Consider the following 22,866-nt stretch of genomic DNA (forward strand, 5'->3'; position numbering starts at 1 on the left):
GAAAGCCACTAGTATAATGGGATTTTAAACATATGGAAAAAATTATATTATATAATAATAAGTAATTTTTCCTAAATTACATATACTTTCTATGATTTTTAAAAAATAACTTTAATAACTGTGCATTTCTTATTTAGACTCTAAACTCATTCAACGGTCTTATTTATTCAACTTTGTAAACATTTTCCACTCCTATTCTCTGTGCCCAATATACTATTTTGTTCTTTGATGACTCTCAATTAGTATTTCTCTCTTAACAGTGGCCCTTTGCAGTTCTGTAATTGTAAAATATGTAAGTAGCAGCCATTTAACAATCTCATCTTTCACAATTTCAGAAACTAGTTGTACAGTACTGTGGTTCAGACATATAGTAGATGCTTGGTATATAATATCATTATGTTTTAAAAGATTCATTTCTTTGAGTAACTGAAGTTACTTGGGATAGTCTTCCCCTCAGTTACTGTTTTGGGATAGAAGACTCCAAAGTATTGTTCTTCAAGATGCATTCCTGAATAACTGTTAGTTCTCCACCATCAAATTGTAAAACTAGCAAAGATACCCTTCAAAATAGTGGAGGTGAAATAAAGACATTTCCAGACAAACATCTTCTGTGTCTCTGAATCCACACCACTACATCCTATCATTGTTGCCACTGCAGTATTTTCTCTTCTATCTGTGTTTTTCTATTCCATGAACTGATTTTCATTCCCTAGGAGTCTTGTGTTGACCTCGAGTAACTCCTTTTCCATGATCTCTTATAACACATCTTAAATGCAACTGCCAGAAACATTTGAGAAGGCCTCAGTAACCTTGACAGTGTCCTTCTATAACTCTGGAATGGCTCCTGTTTTTCCTTGGATTGAGGCCAAACAGTTTTCATTGTAGTCATCTCCTCTGATTTATTATTGCAGCCTGCTTTTGTGTTCAGATGTGCCTTGTAGACAGACTACCTTCCTCACTGCCTCCCATCTCTACTGCTGTTCTGGCTGATCCAGAACTCCTGATTTTGTTATATATCTTGATTCAGTGCTTTCAATATCTGGAAATAAGCATCGATTTTTTGGCATCAGACAAACCTTTGAATTCCAGCACTGGCTCTGACTAGCAGTTTGATCTGTATAACCTCTGGCAATTAACCTCTCTAAATGTCTGTTTTCATGGGTCAAAGTTTGAGGGGTACCTGCATAACAGGTTCGCGGTGAGGATTAACATAGAGAGTGTATTACCTGTGCCTAATGTACTGTTAGTTTATCTCCCTTCCCCACCCCCACCCCAATCTGCTTGACTCAGTATTTGGTTCTAACTGATGTGAAAGGTAAATAAAATCTGTAAAGATTAATTAAAATAGTGACAGTTTAGAGAACACTAAAAGAGTCATAAGTGCAAGTAATCAAATGTAAACAGTGGATTCCCCTGATTTATGCAAGATAACGATATTGTTGGTACCCTAAAAAATAAAATACAATAATGACACCATCTTCCTTCCTTCCTTTTCTTCTTTGTAAGCATTTTAAGTGTTTAAAGGTGGTGACATTTGTATTGGTATGTACTGGGCTGATACCTTATTTTTCCAGTATCCCTTGAGGCCTTATGAGAATAAAGAAAGGGGTCCCTGGAAGAATAACATACTTGTTAAGGAACTCTACCACAGCGGAGGAATTTCTAATCAGAACTGCTCTTCAGAAACCTTGTAGTTTATTTATAAAAAGCAATAAAGATAATTTTGTACTATTATCATGTATTATTCAGAAATATTCATCTTCACTTAACATGCACATAAATACACATGTACCCTCGAACTTGTAAACCCAAGTGCTTGTGTATGGGGGAGGTACATTTCCATCCATATTAATATTTTATTTTGTTTCTTCTGAATTTATAATTGATGTGGGATCAGATAATGAGTATGATTTTCATTTTCAAATGAAAGAAAGCCTGGCTTTGTCCCAGGCTTATTGCTATCAGGAATAAAAAATTATGTGAAAAGTTGCCTTAAGTAGACATTTTATTTCACTGTTGAGCTATTAAATGAAGATTTAGATAATTTATTTGAAAATAATTTTCTGTGGTTTAGTTTAGATGCCAGAGAAGCCTCGGACTGGCATGCTTTCTTGTAAGTACCTATTTCTCTCTTTTAAGTAAAATATAGAGCATCTCTGCTTTTGTGGAATTGAAGGGAGATTCTTCAGATTTTACTCCTAGTTCATAAACATTCACATAGCTCCTTAGATTACTTCTTGGTCTTGGTAACTGAGCACATAGTTAACTTTGAATCTTAGAGTAGTTCAATGGTAAGATATGATACCTGCTCCTTTGAACATACAGTTTGCTAGTAAGTATAATGTCTATAATGACTTTATTATATTAGCTATAGAATGTGAATATTTTCTTATTATTTTCCATAACATCTCAGCGTTTCCATGCCAAACCAAGGCACATAGTTTATGTTTTTACATCTACAAATTGCGGCAGTAATTTTGTGTTGATTCATGTAATTTGTGATTTTTTTCCAGTGGTACCTTTCCTTTGAGAAGTTTGAGTTATAATACCAATGATTAACATGTAACAGATGACATCATAAAATTTAAGAAGAAAATTGGTACTCGATTTAGTATTGATAAAGACAGAGCCATAACTTTGTCTGAGCTCCTTAAAGGGCAAAAATTTGTACTGACTCTGATTTGCTACATGCCCTTTATAAAAAATTAACTTATTGCAGAAATAGCTATATATGTTCAGTAGCTGTTCTTTTCATAATAAAATTTTAGTCACATTCATAGTTTTCTCTGTGTCAGAAACTTCTTCCTTCCCACTGATTTTTTTTTTTCCTTCTGCAAAGACCTTTAAAAAACTATTTACTAGGATTTGCTCCTGTGCAGGCTGCAATGTCACTAATTCAAAGAGCCCCTTGTTGAATCAGAGAAAGGCCAGTGAAGAAACACTTGTGTGCAGTGTAGCTCGCAATTCACAGTTGTCCCAACAAGCCACCATCACTGCTATAAGACCTGCTGCTGCTGCTGCTGCTAAGTCGCTTCAGTCGTGTCTGACTCTGTCTGACCCCATAGACGGCAGCCCACCAGGCTCCGCTGTCCCTGGGATTCTGCAGGCAAGAACAATGGAGTGGGTTGCCATTTCCTTCTCCAGTGCATGAAAGTGAAAATTGAAAGTGAAGTCACTCAGTCGTGTCTGACTCTTCGCGACCCCATAGACTGCAGCCTACCAGGCTCCTCCGTTCATGGGATTTTCCAGGCAAGAGTACTGGAGTGGGGTGCCAAGACCTAAGTAACAGAAATGCTAGGGCTTTATATGCACTAAGTCATCTAATCCACACAACTACTCTCTAAGAAAAGTACTGTTACTATTCCCATGTTGTGGGGAGTGAACCTGAGGCTCAGAGAGGTTTATCTTGTCTGTGTCACCAACCCCTAGAGTCTATCTGAATCTAGAGCCCATGTTCTTAGCTATCCTGAAGTGTTCTCCATCTGACCCCGAAAGAAAGCTCTACCGTTTTCTGGATTTTCTTTTCAAGCAACACAGCTCAGAGCCACATCATTTGCTGTAGGCTACCAGCAAGAGTGTTAGAGAATACTCTTCAGAGTCCCTTGGGCTACAAGAAGGTAAAATCAGTCCATCCTAAAGGAAATCAACCCTGAATATTCATTGGAAGGACTGATGCTGAAGTTGAAGCTCCAATACTTTGGCCACCTGATGTGAAGAGCTGACTCATTGAAAAAGGCTCTGATGCTGGGAAAGATTGAAAGCAGGAGGAGAAGGGGACGACAGAGGATGAGGTGGTTGAATGGCATCACCAACTCAATGGACGTGAGTTTGAGCAAACTCCAGGAGATGGTGAAGGACAGGGAAGCCTGGTGCACTACAGTCCATGAGTTCGCAAAGAGTCGGAGATGACTGAGCAGCTGAACGAGGAGCGACAGCACTGCACTGAGCAATACTGGCAGTGCCCTATCCAGTCAGTGTTTGTTGATTGACTGCTATAGCATCATCAGAAATGGAATGTTGCTTTTTTTAAATTGAAGTATAATAGATTTACAATAACAATACTGTGTTAGTTTTAGGTGTACAGCCAAGAATGCGTACATATATATATTTTTCAGATTATTTTCCATTATAGGTTATTACAAGATACTGAGTATTATTTCCTGTGTTACATAGGAAATCCTTGTTGTTTATCTGTTTTATATATAGTCATGTATATCTGTTAATCTACTTCTCATTTATCCCTCCCCCACTTTCCCATTTGGTAATCATTTGTTTTCTTTGTCTCTATGTTTCTGTTTTGTAAATACATACATTTGTATTATTTTTTAGATTCCACAGATTAGTGATATCATAATATTTGTCTTTGTTTAACTTACTTCACTTAGTATAATAGGTCCATCCATATTGTTGCAAATGGCAATATTTCTGGAATGTTTTTTTCTGACCAGTAATATTGAAGTGTGGGATTCCCTTGTGGCTCAGTCAGTAAAGAATTTGCCTGCAATGCAGGAGACCTGGGTTCGATTCTTGGCTGGGAAAGATCCCCTGGAGAAGGAAATGGCAACCCACTCCAGTATTCCTGCCTTGTGAATCCCATGGACAGAAGAGCCTGGTGGGCTATAGTCCATGGGGTGTAAGAGTCGGACACAAGTTAGTGACTAAGCCACCACCACCACCAGTACTGAAGTGTATGAGGCCAGCTTAATAAACTTACTCTTGAACTAAGGGATTTTTAAAAGCACATATGCATGGAAAAGATTGTTAGTTTCACATGATCCATTTAGGGCTGAGCCTTCCTACAAGCAATGACTGAGAGAAGTGTAATTTGATTTTCCAAAGGCATGTAGTTATTGTTTAGTCACTAAGTCCTGTCTGACTCTTTGCGACCCCATGGCCTGTAGCTCGCCAGGCTCCTCTGTGCATGGGATTCTCCAGGCAAGGATACTGGAGTGGGTTGCCATTTTCTTCAGGGGATCTTCCCGACACAGGGATTGAACCACACCTCCTACTTGAGAGGATGGTTCTTTACCACTGAGCCACTAGGCAAGCCCCTCCAAAGGCTTAGTGGCCTTTCAAATGTCACATCACCTAGAATTCCAACATTGGTTGAAATTTCCTTAAAATCACCTATTTTAATCTTATAAATTATGTGAATTTTATATTCTACTCAGTAATGTATGTTTGATGCAATGTGAAAATGTTTATATTATCATTGATTAAGACTAATTTTTAGGAAGGCGGCCTGCATGCTCACTCACTCTTTGATATATACATACCACTCAAAATGAATGACTAGACACAAAGCTTATATCCTTCACAAAAGTTAACTCAAAATGGATCACAGCCCTAAATGTAGTAATACGTTACAAAGCTGTAAACTCCAAGGCAAGCACAAAGAAAGCACAGTAGTTAATTTCATCTAGAGTTGAGTTGGCCAAATGGTGCGATGAAAAGAACTGTTAGGAGTGTGATTGAAATGACAAATCAAGGAATCTGCAATGGATAACGAATGAACTGAAAGAAAGAGAGGATGGTGGGTTAGGAATATGTGAAAGTACTTTTGCACTGGAAAGCCTGATAATGAGGACATAGCTAACTGTAAGTACACAAGAATATGGGCAGTGAAGAGAATGCTCAAATCCCTGAATTTGGTGGTGGAAAACGTTCAGGTAATACCAAGGGCCAGAATGTGGCTAACTCATCTATGTTAATCCTGTCCTTTCTTCCAGCATTTATATAAGTTCATTCGTTACCATACTTTAATCAACATATATTTGGTTTTTAAATTTTACCTGTTTTATAAAAGAACATTATTATTTCTACTGTTGATAACCTATTTTTTCAAAAGGAATTGAGAGAAGGAAAAATATTTTCAAAATTAATGAAAGAAACTTACCTAAGTAATCAGCATGTACATGGTTTAATCCTACTGTTTTAAAAAAAATGACTGCACTGGGAGATGATTCATTCCAGAATGTCATTTGAATAGACAGGAATTTTCATATGGTGCATTTTTAAATGACATTTTCCTTTTTTAGAAGGTGTTACAAAATAAGTTTAGAAAAATAATCTAAGGTTTTTCAACATTTAAAAAATGCATACCATCAAAGGGAAATTAAAAATAAAAGTTGTAAAGTGCTTTACAGCACATTCTGATGAGTAGTTATATAAACAGTGTAAAATGGGTTTTGAGTAAGATGAGAGAAAAATTAAATGACCTACTTAACTGAGTTGTTGTAATGTAGTAGAATAGTGAATTTAGAGCCAGGAGTTCTAAGTTCTTAGAAATAAATAAGAGTAACACAATAGATTCTTTTTCTTCTTTTTTGTCAAAAAAAGTATTTGTGTGACTGATTGGGTATTCTCTGCTAGATAATAAGGTCTATGAAGGCAAGGTCAATGTTTGTTTCTTAATCATCATTGTCAGGTCATATCTAAGTACCTGCATAGTATACAGAGGGTGTTAAGTGCTCAATCTGTTGAACACATGAATTGATAGATGGAAATCAGATGACAAATAAGGTGTAGTGGCCTTGCCTTATCCTTTTCAGCATGTAAGTAGTGAGACCTATCCTGAAATAGTGGTAAATTTGTATTTGTTGTTTAGTTGCTAAGTTGTGTCTGCCTCTTTGTGACCCCATGGACTGCAGCATGCCAGGGTTCTTTGTCCTTCAATATCTCCAGGAATTTGCTCAAACTCATTGGGTCCACTGAGTCGGTGATGCCATCCAACCATCTCATTCTCTGTTGCTCCCTTTTCCTCCTGCCTTCAGTCTTTCCCAGCCTCAGGGTCTTTTCCAATGAATTGTCTCTTCATATCAGGTGGCCAAAGTATTGGCACTTCAACTTCAGCATCATTTCTTCCAATGAATATTCAGGGTTGATTTCCTTTAGAATTGGCTGGTTTGATCTCCTTGCAGTCCAAGGGACTCTCAAGAGTCTTCTCCAACACCACACTTCAAAAGCATCAATTCGGTGCTCAGTTTTCTTTATGGTCCAACTCTCACATTTGTACATGATGACTGGAGAAATCATAGCTTTGATTATATGGAACTTTGTGAGCAAAGTGATGTCTCTGCTTTTTAATACACTGTCTATGTTTGTCATGTAAAGAAAGATATAAATATGTTGAAGCAAGTCACTTTGACATTTGTAAGCATTTTATTAACTCCAAAGAATACTGAAATACACTGTTTGAACTGCAGACATGAGATTGAACACACTCTCATATAGCCCTTCAAGTGAACGCTCACTTGCAGAACCCTGTGTCAATTTCTCCTAAAATCTAAGCTGTAATTTTAAATCTTCTAAGAATTATAGATGTTGGTAATGCTCTGAGATCAAAAAGTGATTGTTTCATTCTGAAATTCTCATCTTTAATTTTGCCAATTTGCTTCTGATCTTTAATCATTCTGATTTATTGACAGTATAAAAAATTCATTGTTTTGTTTGCTGTTGAACATTAGCCGGTGCTGTTTGGCTCTAACAAAAGACCTTTTCAGTTGTGTAGCAGACCCTTTCACAAATGCGCTCACATTAACTTTATTTGGAGACTGAGCATGTTGAAGGTAGGATCTAGTTAGTTGTAGATTGTTTAACTCCAGGACCATACTCTAAACACACCACTTGTTTTTATTGTGGCTAATGCTTACATTAACTGAAAGTCAAATCCAAGTTTTAATACAATATATAGAAACTCCCACATATGACTCAGCTTTGTACTGAGCCCTGTATAACACTAATAGCTTTTTCTTATAAAAATCTGAATGATTTTCCTTTTTTTTTTAGTTCTGAAAGCATGGTTTTAGGCTCGTTCCTACCTCTTTCTGTAATGCTTTTGTGTTGGGGATTTGTCCTCTTCCACTTTTTCTGTGTTCCACTGCTACTTAAGAATGCATTTTGCTTCAAAACATTCCTCTCCCAACTCCAGTCTATCTTTCTGTTTTATAAGGGGAGAGGAGGGTAAGTTTAAGATAAAATAAAAAATGCTGTATCCAATTGTCTGCTCACTAAAAGTTCTACAATGTAAAATATTTTAAAATATTTTTAAATCTTTTAAATGAAGATTTTTATAGGAAATTTATTTTTTGGTACTTTTTATATAAATTTTTTTTAAGCTTTTAATAGAAGTTTTTATGTAAAATACAAAGGAGTAGAAGAAAAATAAATCTTAAACTTTTAATGTTAATTTTCCCGATCTTTTTTGTATCATATATCTGATACATAATTGTTTACACTGATTTTTACAAACTCAGGTTTGATCCCTAGGTTGGGAAGATCTCCTGGAGAAGGAAATGGCAACCTACTCCAGTATTCTTGCCTGGGAAATACCATGGACAGAGGAGCCTGGCGGGCTACATACAACCCGTGGGGTCACAGAAGTGGACACAAATGAGTGACTGAGCAAGCATGCACGTGTTCTGAACCTCATTATGTGGATATCTGCTTATAACATTTGAAAAGTTTGATGACACCTTGGTGGTTATTTACAAAGCTGGAACACAGTGTGCTTGAATGCTTTATTGTGTATAAACAATAAAACTTTTATTATGTAAAAGTTATATTTGAAGTGTTCAGAAGAAGGAGAATGATTTGGCGTCTTTAAGGAAAAGTCTCTCTGTGCTAGAGCATAATTTTTAAATATTCTGCATGATGGTATTTCTGACAGAAACGGAAGTCTTTGTTGTCCCTGTGATTACCCAGGCAGTGACACTCTCATCCGAAAATCTGACAGAAAACTGGAGGTGTCCCTGTGTGTGACTAAAGTGTTAGTTTCTCCTTCTTGAGTAGGCCCCGGAAGCCCAGTATTATGGAAATATCTGAGTCATAGCAAGTGGAGGTTCCAGTTTTAGCTCACTCGTCAACTAGGTCTGTGACTTTATGGGAGTAATTTATATTTGCTTGCCTCAGTTTCTTTATCCATAAAATGAAGAGTTTGAACACAATGGTATTCAGCTGTGGCATCAGTGAAAAAAAGGAATTGAGTTCTTTGCCAGATTCGGCTCTACGTAGCCGAAAATAAAATTCTTAAAATTTAAAATGAAAGGTGTTTCGGTGTGTGGGTTGTGTGTGTGTACTCGTGTGTGTGGGTATGTGTGTGTAATGAGGCAACTAGTTGAAAGGCCAGCCTGAATGGGATGCTCACGTGTGACATTGCCCCCTGCCAAGTCCCGATGCATCACTGTTACATCTCTAGACATCTTTTGACTTTAGGAGATAACCATTTTCTACTGCCAAGTTTAAGGTGAAATCAAATTTGGATAGAATTTTCACTTGTCACGATAAACCTTTTTTCATAGAAGAAACAGTACTTGCTTGTTACTTTCTTCTTCTATAATAGAAGTTCCATTATTCATATATAGTTTTTTAACAGTCTCGTTGAGGCAAATCACAGTTACAGGTGAAGGAATGAGCTAATTTTTTGAGAGATTATGATACATTTTTTCCTTTGTACATAGGTGCTATCGTGAAACTGTATGTGTCAACAATTCAAGAGGTTTTGTATGGGTATATACTGTATTTTCATTTCTTCTGGGCTTGTATCCAGGAGTGGAATTGCTGGGTCATGTATAACTCTGTGTTTAACATTTTGCGGCTGTGCTGTGCTTTGTCGTGTCCAGCGCTTTGAGACCCCATAGACTGTAGCCCTCCAGGCTCCTCTGTCCACAGGGATTCTCCAGGCAAGAATACTGGCGTGGGTTGCCATGCCCTCTTCCAGGGGATCTTCCCAACCCAGAGATCAAACTCAGGTCTCCCTCATTGCAGGTAGCCATTTTGAGGAACTGCCAAATTGTTTTTCAGAGTAATTGCATCATTGTACATTTCTACCAGCAAAATATGTATTTCATTTTCTCTATATCCCCACCAACATTTGTTATTGTATATCTTTTTTATTATGGCCACTTAGGTGTGTGTGAGGTACTGTCTCATTGCAGTTTTGATTTCCATTTCCCTAATAGCTAGTGGTACTGAGCATCTTTTCATAGGTTTATTGGCTCTTTGTGTATCTTCTGATATCTTTTTTGGGAAAATGTCTACTCAGATCCTTTGTCCATTTTGTAACTGGGTTGTCTTTTATTATTGAGTTGTTAAAATTCTTGGTACATTCTGGATGCTAGACCCTCCCTGATCAGATGTATAATTTGTGACTATTTTCTCCAGTTTGGTGGCTTGTCATTTTGCTCACTTGATGATTTAGAGTCCAAATTATCTGTGTTTTTGCTGTTCTTCTGTTTTTTTGGTCACTTGTGCTTTTGGTGTCTTAACTAAGAAACCATTGCCTAACCCAAAGTCACAAATGTTTCCTTCCAACAGTTTTTCTAGCTTAGCTTTTCGTGTTCAGTCTGTGATCCATTTTGAGTTAATTTTTGTATATAGAATGAGATAGGGATACAATGTCATTTTTTTGCCCTATGATATCCAGTTGTCCCTGCACTACTCTTTCCCCATTTGAATGGTCATGGTTGCCCTTGATGAAAATCAGTTGATCAGATATGTATGAGTTTGTTTCTGGACTCTCTCCTCTTAGATTAATCTGTGTCTATTCTATGGCAGTAGTATACTATCTTGATTACTGTAGCTTTGCAGTATGTTTTGAAAATAGAAAATGTGAATCTTCCAACTTTGTTTTTCATTTTTGAAACTTTTAGCTATGCTGGATCTCTTGCATTTCCATATGAATGTTATATGGATTTTAAAGTGTAGTTCTATATTTAAGGTTTTTTTTGTATTTTATAAGGGCACACCTCACTGACTTGATTTCTTAAGATTCTAGAATTGGGATGTAATTGAAATGAGATATTTTGCTAAGTATGTTTGATGTCACAGGGAACAACTTGATTTCCTCATCCTATTTTATAATAATCTATTCCCTTTCTCCTACATGATCGTTAAAAGTTACAAAATTGACCTTGAAATAGAATTATTTAACTTTACATAGAGGAGTAGTTAGTTTAGGCCCAGTGAATGAATACTTCTTTTAACCCTGACTTTTGTATCATTTTATGTAGGTGATGTAGTTTAATGGAACAAAATATGGGTTTTGTCTTCAGACAAAAGTTTAAGTGCTGACTTACTCATTTTTTGTTGTGTACCTTGGACCAGTGCTCAAATTATCTGAGCTTTACGATTCTTGTCCATGAAATAGTATCCCTATTTCTGTCAACCTACATTGTTGTGAGAATGAAAAGAGATAATGTATGTAAAGAACCTGCTACTTAGTAGGTATTCTAAAAATTGTTATTGTCTTGATTAATGGTTATTATTAGTGTCTTAAAGTTTGAATGGCACTGATTTATTAAATATTTTGAGAATTGTTTTCCTGTTGTCTGAGCACTAGGAGATGAAGAAAAGTCATTCTAACAGAACAGAGGGTAAAAAATTGAACAGAATGTCTCCAGTTTGTGTGCCTATTATCTAAAAGATATTCTCTTCACTGATGTTCACTGGAATTTGAGAAAAGATTGAGCTGATGATGTAGGAGATACTTTTTTTTGCTTCACATAATTTAAAGAATATTGTCTTCCCCTCATGTTCTTTATATTCTTATTGACCTGCATTCAAATTCTACTTATTTTATATACCACAGACATTATTGTAATTTTATATATGCATTATGTATTTAGATTTACCCACATACTTATATTTCCATTGTTTTTCAGTCTTTCTATTTCTTGAATCATCTTGAACCATTTTCTTTCAGAACTTCCAGTGGCAATAAATTTTCTGTTTTTACTTGTCTGAAAATATCTTTATTTATTTCACCTTCACCTTTTGAAGGGTAATTTTCTTATAGAATGCTGTGTGCAATTGCTTTTCATTCTTTAGTTTCCGATTGATTAAAAAGTAGATTCTAGTTCTCTGGTGAAATTATTAACCTTGACATATATTTTCCATACTTATTTTGAAAACTTTGTCTGATAACTAGGGTGTTCATGGATTTCTTTCTATTGTCTCTTTTTTCCCTGTTGGTCTTCTTTTTGGTATATCTCGTAGTTTATCTTTGAAAGCTTGACATTGCATAGGAAAACCTTTATTTCCACTGCTGGAGATTCAGGCAGCTAGAATGGAGGAAATATCACTTCAGCATGATTAAGGGCTAATCTTTGCATGAATACAAAACTTGTTTCAAATTTTGTTAGTATTAGTTTATCTTTAGTTTATCCATGCTCCTGGAGTGTGATGCTTCAGGAGACACAACAGAAAGATTGGACAGTTTATCAGCAGTCTTGTCTTTGACAGAATTGAATTCTCAGTTTTCCTCCCCCTGTCTCTGTGATGCTACTGAAAGCTCCACTGAACAAACACAGGCTTGAGCTCGCTTCTCTATGATTTCATTTTCTCTAGGACCTTTGCCCCTCCAGTTTTGGCTGGTTTGGTAGGCTCAAATTCCAATATCTGTCTACGTATCCCCATGACCTTGTCAAAATCTCTGCTAGCTTCTCTGTCTCTAGACAGCCTTCCTCTGTCAGCTTCTTGGGCTTCTCCATCTCTTGTCCAGCTTGACTTGAGTCTCAGCACATGTCCTCAGGTAAAAGCAGCATAAAAGTACTGTGCTCATCTCAGTGAGCTTCCTGTCTTTCTGAATCTTAGATTATCAAATCTGGCTGTCTTAGGTACTCTCCAACGTCATCAGATAGATCCTTTTTTTTTTTTTTTTTTTAATATCCCACTTTTCTGGTTATTCTTAGAAAGCAGCAGTGATATGCCATAAGCTGCATTATCAGCCAGCAACAGTACTACCTCAGTTTACTTTCTTTGTATTAAAGCTGTTTTCTGAATAATGAATCATGAAAAATTCTACCATCTGGCATAGAATTAAAGAGTGTGATTGGCAGGTTTTGTGGTTAAGGCTGCCTGGATAAATGGAACTGCCAAGTCTCATTGGTTTTTCATTTGCCTTACCTTCAATTACATGTCTCATCATTTCTTTTATTTCATAATTTTACCTATTTTAATGAAGGCAGTATTTCAATAATGCTTTTGAACAAATGAATATTTTAATATAGATAGTAAGGCTTTTGATAAACTACTACTATTTAAATTTTGTATTAAAAGGAGAGTATAATACTAGAATACACAATGAAACCTAAACTTTAAGCAGTCATATTAAAAAATAAAAATAAAATGCTGTATTTATAAGGATTAATATGAAAAATAATGAAAGACTTGTCTTAAGACAATAGTGTATCTCTTATTTTATCTTTTTGTTTCTCTTGACTACTACATATTATTTAAATGTGTCTTTTTGGATGATTGTGGGAAGAATAAAATAGTGTCTTAAAAAGTACCTCTATTATAGCTTATGAATATGATCATAAATATAGCTAGACATACTATTATTACAATTTATAGGTGAATTATTAATATAAAAGAAGCCCATCTATATACACTAACCAGAGAATCAGATGCTAAATCCAGACTTAGTAACAAAACCCTTAGATTCTTTTCTTCCTTATGTCCTCATTTGCTTATTGTGATGGACCTTTAGGGGCTAAGCTGTTATAGTGTGTGATGGGAAATCCTGCCTAACAGTCCAGGAAAGAGGGCCATTTTTGACTTACGTTTCATTGATACACCTCACAGATCTTCATCTAGAGGGAGCTTAAGTGACCAAAGGGCCTTAGTTCCTGTGCTCTGAAACCTACTGCTGCTTTTGTGTTTAGGACCTGTTTGCCAGGGGCCCCCAGCCCTTGGTTGAGAGAAGCAGGGATACTAAAATGGGCCCATCCATCCCTGAAGTCAGGGAACTCTCTGAGGGCTATCTGGCTCGAGCACTGCCTGATGTCTGGCTGAACCTTCCTTAGTTTGTAGAGCAATCCAGGAGGGTTCCCCCCACCTTCCTTCTCTCTCTCCTTCAACTCAGGGTCAGCTCTGTACTGTGGTCTGTCTGCTTTCCCTGGATCCCTCCCTATTTTCTCTGATAGGAATTTCCATACAGAATTTGTCTTACAGGAATAAGATTCTTGAATGTTTAATCCTGTCTTGGCATCTTGTCTGCTTCTTAGGGGACCTTGACTAACACAGTCTCCCACTATTTCTATAAAAAGATACTATCATGTGAAATTACTAAGGAGAGAAAAGATGCTTGCTATAATCTGAATGACAACAATATTCTAATACTGCTGGAATCTTAAACTTAGAACAATTAGAACTTTATGGAGAAGTAGTGAATTATCACAGTTGTCTGATAAGGAGCTCATGTTCTAAAAAAGTGTCAGTTTACCCAGGATGATTGGGTGGCTGTGAAGTATTAAGTTCATAGTCAACTCTGAGATATCTAAGGATATTTAATAAGAAATTAGAAGGAAATATTTCTAAGGATGTGTTGATATCTGTCATATTGTTAAAAACCAGAATTATTCAATTATTAATAAGTATTATAATAGCAGATTTGTTCATTGCAAATATTTGGTCATTCTTTCAATTCATAGGATTTTTACAAGAGGGCTTATATTTTGTATGTTATTGTTAAAATTCTTCTTTCTTTGCAGAATCATAGTGAGAGATTCGTTTTCATCGCAGAGTGGTTTGATCCAAATGCTTCACTATTTCGACGTTATGAGCTTTTATTTTACCCCGGGGATGGATCTGTTGAAATGGTAAATGAGCCTTTCTTGCTTAAAAGTTGGCAAACGGAGTAAAGGTGGGATTGGGGGAGGAATAGGATTGCCTTTTTTTCTAGTTGTGTCTATGTGAGACGATGAATGTTCATGGAATTTTTGTGGTCATCTCTTCATGATGCATGCGAGTCATATCATTATGCCATACTCCTTAAACATATATTAATCGTATCTCAACAAAACTGAAAGTAAAAAATAAAATACATTATTTTTATTTGGGAAATTAAAAAAAATTTGGTATTATAATTCCATTACAAGAAGATACTTTGTGCCATTATTTTTTAATAGAAATTATTTTTTCAGTGAGAAAACTGAAGTAGGGTTATTCATGTTTTGCATTAATCAATAGTCAAGTGGTTGTAGATAAAGATTATCACAGTTATAAATGTCACCATTGTTGAATGCCGTTATCATTACAAAAAGTCAAATTGTAGAAGCTTGAGCCAAGAGATCCTGCTTATTTCTTTGTGTCCCTTTCCTGACAGTCCCTTTTGCAGGCTGACCTATCTCGTATTGGGATTTTGTGTAGGCAAGAAAGGAGAAATTTGGCATCTTGGAGGCACTAATTTGCTACCATGATTTGGAACTAAACAAAAATTTCTATTCAGGGTTTAAAAGTATTGAATTTGTAATTTTTATGTTATGGAGATGCATGTTATAAAAGAAATTATTACTAGTACTTGTAGCAATAATGAAACAATATGTAACTTATGTTTAATAAAGCAGAATTAATAACTTTATTCCTAGTTTATAATAAGGATAACATTCCCTGCTGACAATGATTTGTTTTATTGTATTGTTTTTGATTCCAGCATGATGTAAAGAATCATCGCACCTTTTTAAAGCGGACAAAATATGAAGACCTTCACCTGGAAGATTTATTTATAGGCAACAAAGTGAACATCTTTTCTCGACAACTGGTGCTGCTTGACTATGGAGATCAATACACAGCTCGTCAACTGGGCAGTAGGAAAGAAAAGTAAGAAAACTATTATGTAATCTTTTTTTAAATTCTTAGAACATTATGTCTGTCTTGGTACCAAATTCAAATTTCTTGTTTCTATCCTGTGTTTTTTATAGTGTAAGTATTTTTCAGTGATCCAATTCAGTGTTAGGACATTTTTAGAATTCTGTGGAGCAGATTCTGTAATTTTTTCCTCACTTAGATAATAAAGTGATACCCATGGTCTTAGATTGTGATTATTTTCTGGAGGGAAAAATGCAAATCTTTTATGTATACCCTCATCATTCTTCTAATTGAGAGCTGAGACTTTAAGTCTTGGTTTATGGGGCAAAAGTAGTGAGTGCCATAAGCTCAATGGAAACTCAGAAGAAAGTATTAATATCTGTTAGCTGTTTTTATATCAGACATTGTGTTAAAATGATTTCTACGCATCATTTGTTTAAGCCCCACAACAACCTAAATACAAAGGCTAATAATATTGTTATTAATTCCACTCCGTAGATGGAGAAGTTGAGGCTTAGAGACGTTAGGGTAACTTGCTGAAGATTGCAGAGTAGAGGTAAGATTAAAGTCCAGTGTCTGTATAAATCAAGAATGGGAGGATTAATCACAGGAGAATGAGTAAGACCTGCAAAACGATTGTCTTCTTTCTGTCTCAATTCATACTTTTGTCTCCTGTGGCACCTGGCACATCTCCTCACACATTACAAGCACCTTATCTGTGTTAGGTAAACGAATCATTGAATAACAATTAAAAATTTATTATCTACTCTTTCCTTTTTTTCATTCCCCCGTTTTCAAATGATGACCATTGATCTAACTGACAAAGATGTTTTTGTCTTGTTGTTCAGTCACTAAGTCGTGTCCGACTCTTTGCGACCCCGTGGACTGCAGCATGCCAGGCTCCCTTGTCCTTCACTATCTCCTGGAGTTTGCTCAAACTCAAGTCCATTGAGTCAGTGATGCCATCCAACCATCTCATCCTCTGTCACCCCTGTCTCCTCCTGCCCTCAATCTTTCCCAGCATCAGGTCTTTTTCACTGAGTTGGCTCTTCACATCAGGTGGCCAAAGTATTGGAGCTTCAGCTTCAGCTTCAGTCCTTCCAATGAATATTTAGGACTGATTTCCTTTAGGATGGACTGGTTTGATCTCTTGCAGTCCAAGGAACTACAAGAGTCTTTTCCAGCACCACAAGATTGCATTTAATATAAATTGTCTATTTTTGAGTTTTATTCGCAGATATCTGATAAATATTGACTGATCAATTGAAGACAGAATATGTATTTTAAAAAGAAAAAAAATGTACAAAACATTGTGATACAAAGAAATTTAATCCATCTTGGGATCACAACTGCCTCCCAAAAGTCCACTGTATTGTGCCTCAAACAATGAAGTATTCACAGGAGCTGCCCCACAAAATTTACTGAATGAACGATACATCTTTGAAAACAGTTGTGTCTGGAGGAAGAGCTTCTGGCTGGCTGCTTCCCTGCCTTCTCCTCTCCCTCCCATTGTGTGTTGCTCTTCCTGTGACATGGAGAAACTATAGCATGGTGTCTCTCAGGTCTTCTCTCTTCATTGTTTGTCAAAGCTACATTTGTCATTCTGACTTTTCCTCAGTTTTGATTTAGAAGAGAGACAGAACAATTTGGAATTGTAGCTAAAAATTGAGCTATCCAGAAAACATTACTAAAATGACATTGTAATTTTTAATCTCTCCATTTATGAGTTTGCAGCTTTCTGAGTCTAGCATGAACTGTATTTGAAATGGAATTTTCATTCTCTGGTCATCTTTCCAGGTTCTGGTTTCTGTGGCTTATATTATATGCTCTTATGCTGACTTGAGGGATTCTTTTTATTTGTGGAGTGATTGTTGCAGTAATGAAGAATAGGGATCACTGGTGGAAGTTAAAACTATCTGTATAAAAAGGTCAAACATCTGTTTAATTCTACAGGAAAAAAATCTGTCAAATTATTTTTTGAGGTTTGCCACCCAAATAATAGCTGATTACCTAACATCTGAGTCCCCTCACAGTAATATTCTTTCTGTGACTTTTTAAAAACTCTTTATGATTCTGGAGGTGCTTTGATGCTCAGTGTGGTATTAGTACTCAGGTGGTGATGGATCAGTGAGGTGGTGAATGATTCATAAAAAAGAAAAACCAAAGATGTCCAGGACAACCTGAAATAGGAAAAAAAAAAAGATAGAATGTTAGATAAGTAGGAATCTCATTAGGGCTTCCCTGGTGGCTCAGACGATAAAGCGTCTGTCTGTAATGCAGGAGACCCGGGTTTGACCCCTGGATTGGGAAGATCCCCTGGAGAAGGAAATGGCAACACACTCCAGTACTCTTGCCTGGAAAACCCCATGGACGGAGAAGCCTGGTGGGCCACAGTCCATGGGGTCGCAAAGAGTCAGACACGACTGAGCAACTTCAATTTCACTTTCTATTATGAGATCTACTAATAAAAGTCTATGAGGTTAAAGAAACAACCACAATTCCTTTATTTACAAGAAATAAATATTTATAACTTAAAGTTTCTGAGCACATGCTATATGCCAATCACTGTGGTAGGCATCTCAGTTCATGACTACTTCACGTTTTCATTTAAACTAGCAAAAATAGGTAAATGAGGGAGACAGGGTTAATAGTATGACCCAATCAAAGTAAAATCTATAGCAAAGCAAAATCTATAGCAATTATTATATATCATATATAAACTCTGATTTTTCTACAGTGAATGTTGTTGTTTCTGTTTTATAGAATAGTTCGGTAACTTGGCTGTAGTCACGTAGCTACAAAGAAAAGGGAAACAAGTAAATCTTGTCGTGTTTGACTTTAAAACTCATTCTCTTTCTATTAAACCTCTAATTAATATGTTGGTAAATATTATTGAATGGACTGATTTAAAAATAGGAATAGAAGAATATGAAGGCAGATTTTAAATATTTGGGCTTTATAAATATAATTAATTAAAATATGTGCAGTATTATATTTTTACTGACTAAAATTGTTTTGCCATTTTGCCTTCTGATTCTTTCCTAACTGCAAGTAGGTTAAATCCAGCAGCCATTTGGGTGACTTAAATAAGCTTCTTCAGAATTAAAGAGTTTTTTAAAAAATGTATTGTTTCATTTAAATGACCAAAGACGTAGGTGTGTGGAGAAATACATGCATGTCTATCATGGTCCCATGGAAATATCTTCTATGTAATAATTGTAACTTAGCCTAGCTCTCAGTTTTATATAGTGTCAAGGAGAATTTATGAACTAATTACATCCCTATTATGTTTATCATACTCAACTCCTTTCCTTCTGGAGTAAAGCCTATAGGAGAGGGAGGAGTAAAGCTGATCTCTATGCTGCTAATTTTGAGGCACTTATCAAGATAATTCTATTCTATATAATTCAATTTAACTCACAAACTAGCCTCAGCTTTCTAATTCCTCTTAACTGTAGAAATCAGACATTTGATTCACATTTCTATTTTCTTTTTCAAAATCTCTGTATTGAGGTATAAAGGACAAGCAAAAAGCTGTAAATATTTATCACAACTTTGGAGTTTGGAGATAGGTATAAACCTGTGAAACCATTACCACAATCAAGGATATAAATTTATCACCTTCAAAACTTCCCTCCCTCCCTCTTACTTTTTACATTGATTATTCTTTTGTCGTAAGAGAACTTAATGAAAGATCTACTCCCTTAGCTAATTTTTAACTTGTTCCCTTGATGCTGCTGCTGCTGCTGCTGCTGCTAAGTCGCTTCAGTTGTGTCTGACTTTGTGCGACCCCATAGACGGCAGCCCACCAGGCTCCCCCGTTCCTGGGATTCTCCAGGCAAGAATACTGGAGTGGGTTGCCATTTCCTTCTCCCATGCATGAAAGTGAAAAGTGAAAGTGAAGTTGCTCAGTCATGTCCGACTCTTCTTGACCCCATGGACTGCAGCCTACCAGGCTCCTCAGTCCATGGGATTTTCCAGGCAAGAGTACTGGAGTGGGGTGCCATTGCCTTCTCCAGTTCCCTTTATAAAGCTCCTCAAATCAAATGGATAAATGTTATTAGTTGTCAGTGAGTCAGAGTATTTGATTTTTTAAATTGTTTTGTTTCCATTTTTGTCTTTTTAAAATTTTTTCTTTCTTTTTTTTTGAGAGTATTTGATTTACATTTTGTATGGTAATGAATTGGTGGGCTTCCCTGTGGTGCTAGTGGTAAAGAATCTGCCTGCCAATGCAGGAGACCCAAGAGATTCAATCCCTGGGTCGGGAAGATTCCCTGGAGTAGGAAATAGCAACCTGTTCCAGTATTCTTGCCTGGAAAATTCCATGGACCGAGGAGCCTGGCAGGCTGCAGTCCATGGGGCCACAGAGAGTCAGACATGACTGAGTGACTAAGCAATGAATTGATGCTTTATAGTTTTACTGTTCAGATGTGAAGACATCTTTCAGTCTTGTCATCTCTTGGGTTCAGTTAGTCTCATTCTCCTCCTAATTTTTAACTGATGGAACACTGATGTAGGTGCCAGATGTAAATCAAAGTAAAGTACTGGTTTAGGCTGTCTATAAGCCACCTCTGAGAGTGGTTGAGATTTTCTTCCTGCCTGCTTCACTCACACGGCTATCCAATTCTCTTAATTATAAAGGTTAATTAGCCCTTGGTAACTGGTGAACCCACCTGATGTCAATTCCCCCTGTAAATAGTAGCCTCCCTCTGCCCTGAGTAGCCAGAACTTTACTACATCCTGCCCACTGTCTGCCCCACACGGTGAGGTGTTGCTCCAGGACCCTGCTTCAGACATGTAAGTGCCCCTCATCCTTTAAACCACTGAGATCTCTGTTGGTTTCTCTGGCTCTTTCTTCTGTCTCGAGGCCTGGCAACTAACTACAAGGCTTACAGGCCTGTGGGTGCAGCCCAACAACCTTACATGGCAAAGAGACATTGTAGATTTGATTAAGATTACAGGCCTTGAGATGGGGAAATTATTCTGGATCATCCCCATAGGCACAGTGTAATCACAGGAGTCCATAAAACCAGAGAACCTTAACTGGCTGCAGAGAACCAGAGTGATGCCAGTGTGAGAAGGACCTAGTCTCCATTGTTGGATTAGAAGGTAGAAGGAGACCATAGCCGAGGAGGGAGAGCCTTAACTGTCTTTCTCAAGAATAAGTTTGATTGATAATATATTTTTTGTTGATATCCTTTTATCATCACTTTACTCTCAACCTTGTTAAGTTATATTTTAGATATATCTCTTATAAACAGAATGTAGCTCCTCAAAAAACGTTCTGCCTGAAAACCTCTAAGTTTTCACTGGTAAGACTAGTATGTAAGACAGAGTGCCTGATGAACTATGGAGGGAGGTTCATGACACTGTACAGGAGACAGGGATCAAGATCATCCCCAAGAAAAAGAAATGCAAAAAAGCAAAATGGCTATCTGAGGAGGTCTTACAAATAGCTGTGAAAAGAGAAGCGAAAGCAAAGGAGAAGAGGAAAGATATACCCATTTGAATGCAGAGTTCCAAAGAATAGCAAGGAGAGATAAGAAAGCCTTCCTCAGTGATCAGTGCAAAGAAATAGAGGAAGACAACAGAATGGGAAAGACTAGAGATCTGTTCAAGAAAATTAGAGATACCAAGGGAACATTTCATGCAAAGATGGGTACAATAAAGGACAGAAATGGTATGGACATAACAGAAGCAGAAGATATTAAGAAGAGGTGGCAAGAATACACAGATGAACTGTACAAAAAAGATCTTCATGACCCAGATAATCATGATGGTGTAATCACTCATCTAGAGCCAGACATCCTGGAATGAGAAGTCAAGTGGGCCTTAGGAAGCATTACTACGAACAAAGCTAGTGGAGGTGATGGGATTTCAGTTGAGCTATTTCAAATCCTGAAAGATGATACTGTGAAAGTGCTGCACTCAATATGCCAGCAAATTTGGAAAACTCAGCAGTGGCCACAGGACTGGAAAAGGTCAGTTTTCATTCCAATCTCAAAGAACGGCAATGCCAAAGAATGTTCAAACTACTGCACAATTACACTCATCTCGCACACTAGTAAAGTAATGCTCAAAGTTCTCCAAGCCAGGCTTCAGCAATACGTGAACCATGAAATTCTAGATGTTCAAGCTGGTTTTAGAAACAGCAGAGGAACCAGAGATCAAATTGCCAACATTCGATGGATCATTGAAAAAACAAGAGAGTTCCAGAAAAACATCTATTTCTGCTTTACTGACTATGCCAAAGCCTTTGACTGTGTGGATCACAATAAACTGTGGAGAATTCTTCAAGAGATGGGAATACCAGACCACCTGACCTGCCTCTTGAGAAATCTGGATGTAGGTCAGGAAGTGACAGTTAGAACTGGAAATGGAACAACAGACTAGTTCCAAATAGGAAAAGGAGTACGTCAAGGCTATATAGTCACCCTGTTTGTTTAACTTATATGCAAAGTACATCATGAGAAACGCTGGGCTGAATGAAGCACAAGCTGGAATCAAGATTGCTGGAAGAAATATCAATAACCTCAGATATGCAGATGATACCACCCTATGGCAGAAAGTGAAGAAGAACTAAAGAGCCTCTTGATGAAAGTGAAAGAGGAGAGTGAAAACGTTGGCTTAAAGCTCAACATTCAGAAAACTAAGATCATGGCATCCAGTCCCATCCCTTCATGGCAAGTAGATGAGGAAACAATGGAAACAGTGGCTGACTATTTTTTTGGGCTCCAAAATCACTGCAGATGGTGATTGCAGCCATGAAATTAAAAGACACTTACTCCTTGGGAGGAAAGTTATGACCAACTTAGACAGCATATTAAAAAGCAGAGACATTACTTTCCAACAAAGGTCCATCTAGTCAAGGCTGTGGTTTTTCCAGTAGTAATGTATGGATGTGAAATTTGGACTATAAAGAAAGCTGAGTGCTGAAGAATTGATGCTTTTGAACTGTGGTGCTGGAGATCCAACCAGTCCATCCTAAAGGAGATCAGTCCTGAGTGTTCATTGAAAGGACTGGTGTTGAGGCTGACACTCCAGTACTTTGGCCACCTGAGGCAAAGAGCTGACTCATTTGAAAAGACCCTGATGCTGGGAAAGATTGAAGGCAGGAGGAGAAGGGAACGACAGAGGATGAGATGGTTGGATGGCATCACTGACTCAATGGACATGAGTTTGGGTGAAATCCGGGAGTTGGTGATGTGGACAGGGAGGCCTGGCATGCTGCAGTCCATGTGGTCACAAAGAGTCGGACATGGCTGAGTGACTGAACTG

General features: G+C 37.0%; 1 protein-coding gene across 19 annotated transcripts in view; it reads left to right on the plus strand.

Annotated features, from left to right (window-relative positions):
- Nucleotides 1-22,866, plus strand: part of NME7 (NME/NM23 family member 7) — a 230,966-nt gene that overhangs the window by 29,780 nt on the left and 178,320 nt on the right. For 11 of the 19 annotated variants that reach the window (XM_081489621.1, XM_081489614.1, XM_081489619.1 and 8 more), the window contains 2 exons: nt 14,493-14,600; nt 15,434-15,600. In XM_081489621.1, the coding sequence (XP_081345747.1) occupies nt 14,598-14,600; nt 15,434-15,600 (170 nt within the window). In that variant the 5' untranslated portion in view covers nt 14,493-14,597. Of the gene's footprint in view, nt 1-2,074; nt 2,114-14,492; nt 14,601-15,433; nt 15,601-22,866 lie in introns of all 19 variants that reach the window. The other 8 variants (XM_081489613.1, XM_081489606.1, XM_081489612.1 and 5 more) reach the window with 2 other exon arrangements.

This window comes from Giraffa tippelskirchi, chromosome 5, assembly GCF_054371585.1.
Source record: "Giraffa tippelskirchi isolate mGirTip1 chromosome 5, T2T-mGirTip1v1.2.pri, whole genome shotgun sequence".
Taxonomy (NCBI): Eukaryota; Metazoa; Chordata; class Mammalia; order Artiodactyla; family Giraffidae; genus Giraffa; species Giraffa tippelskirchi.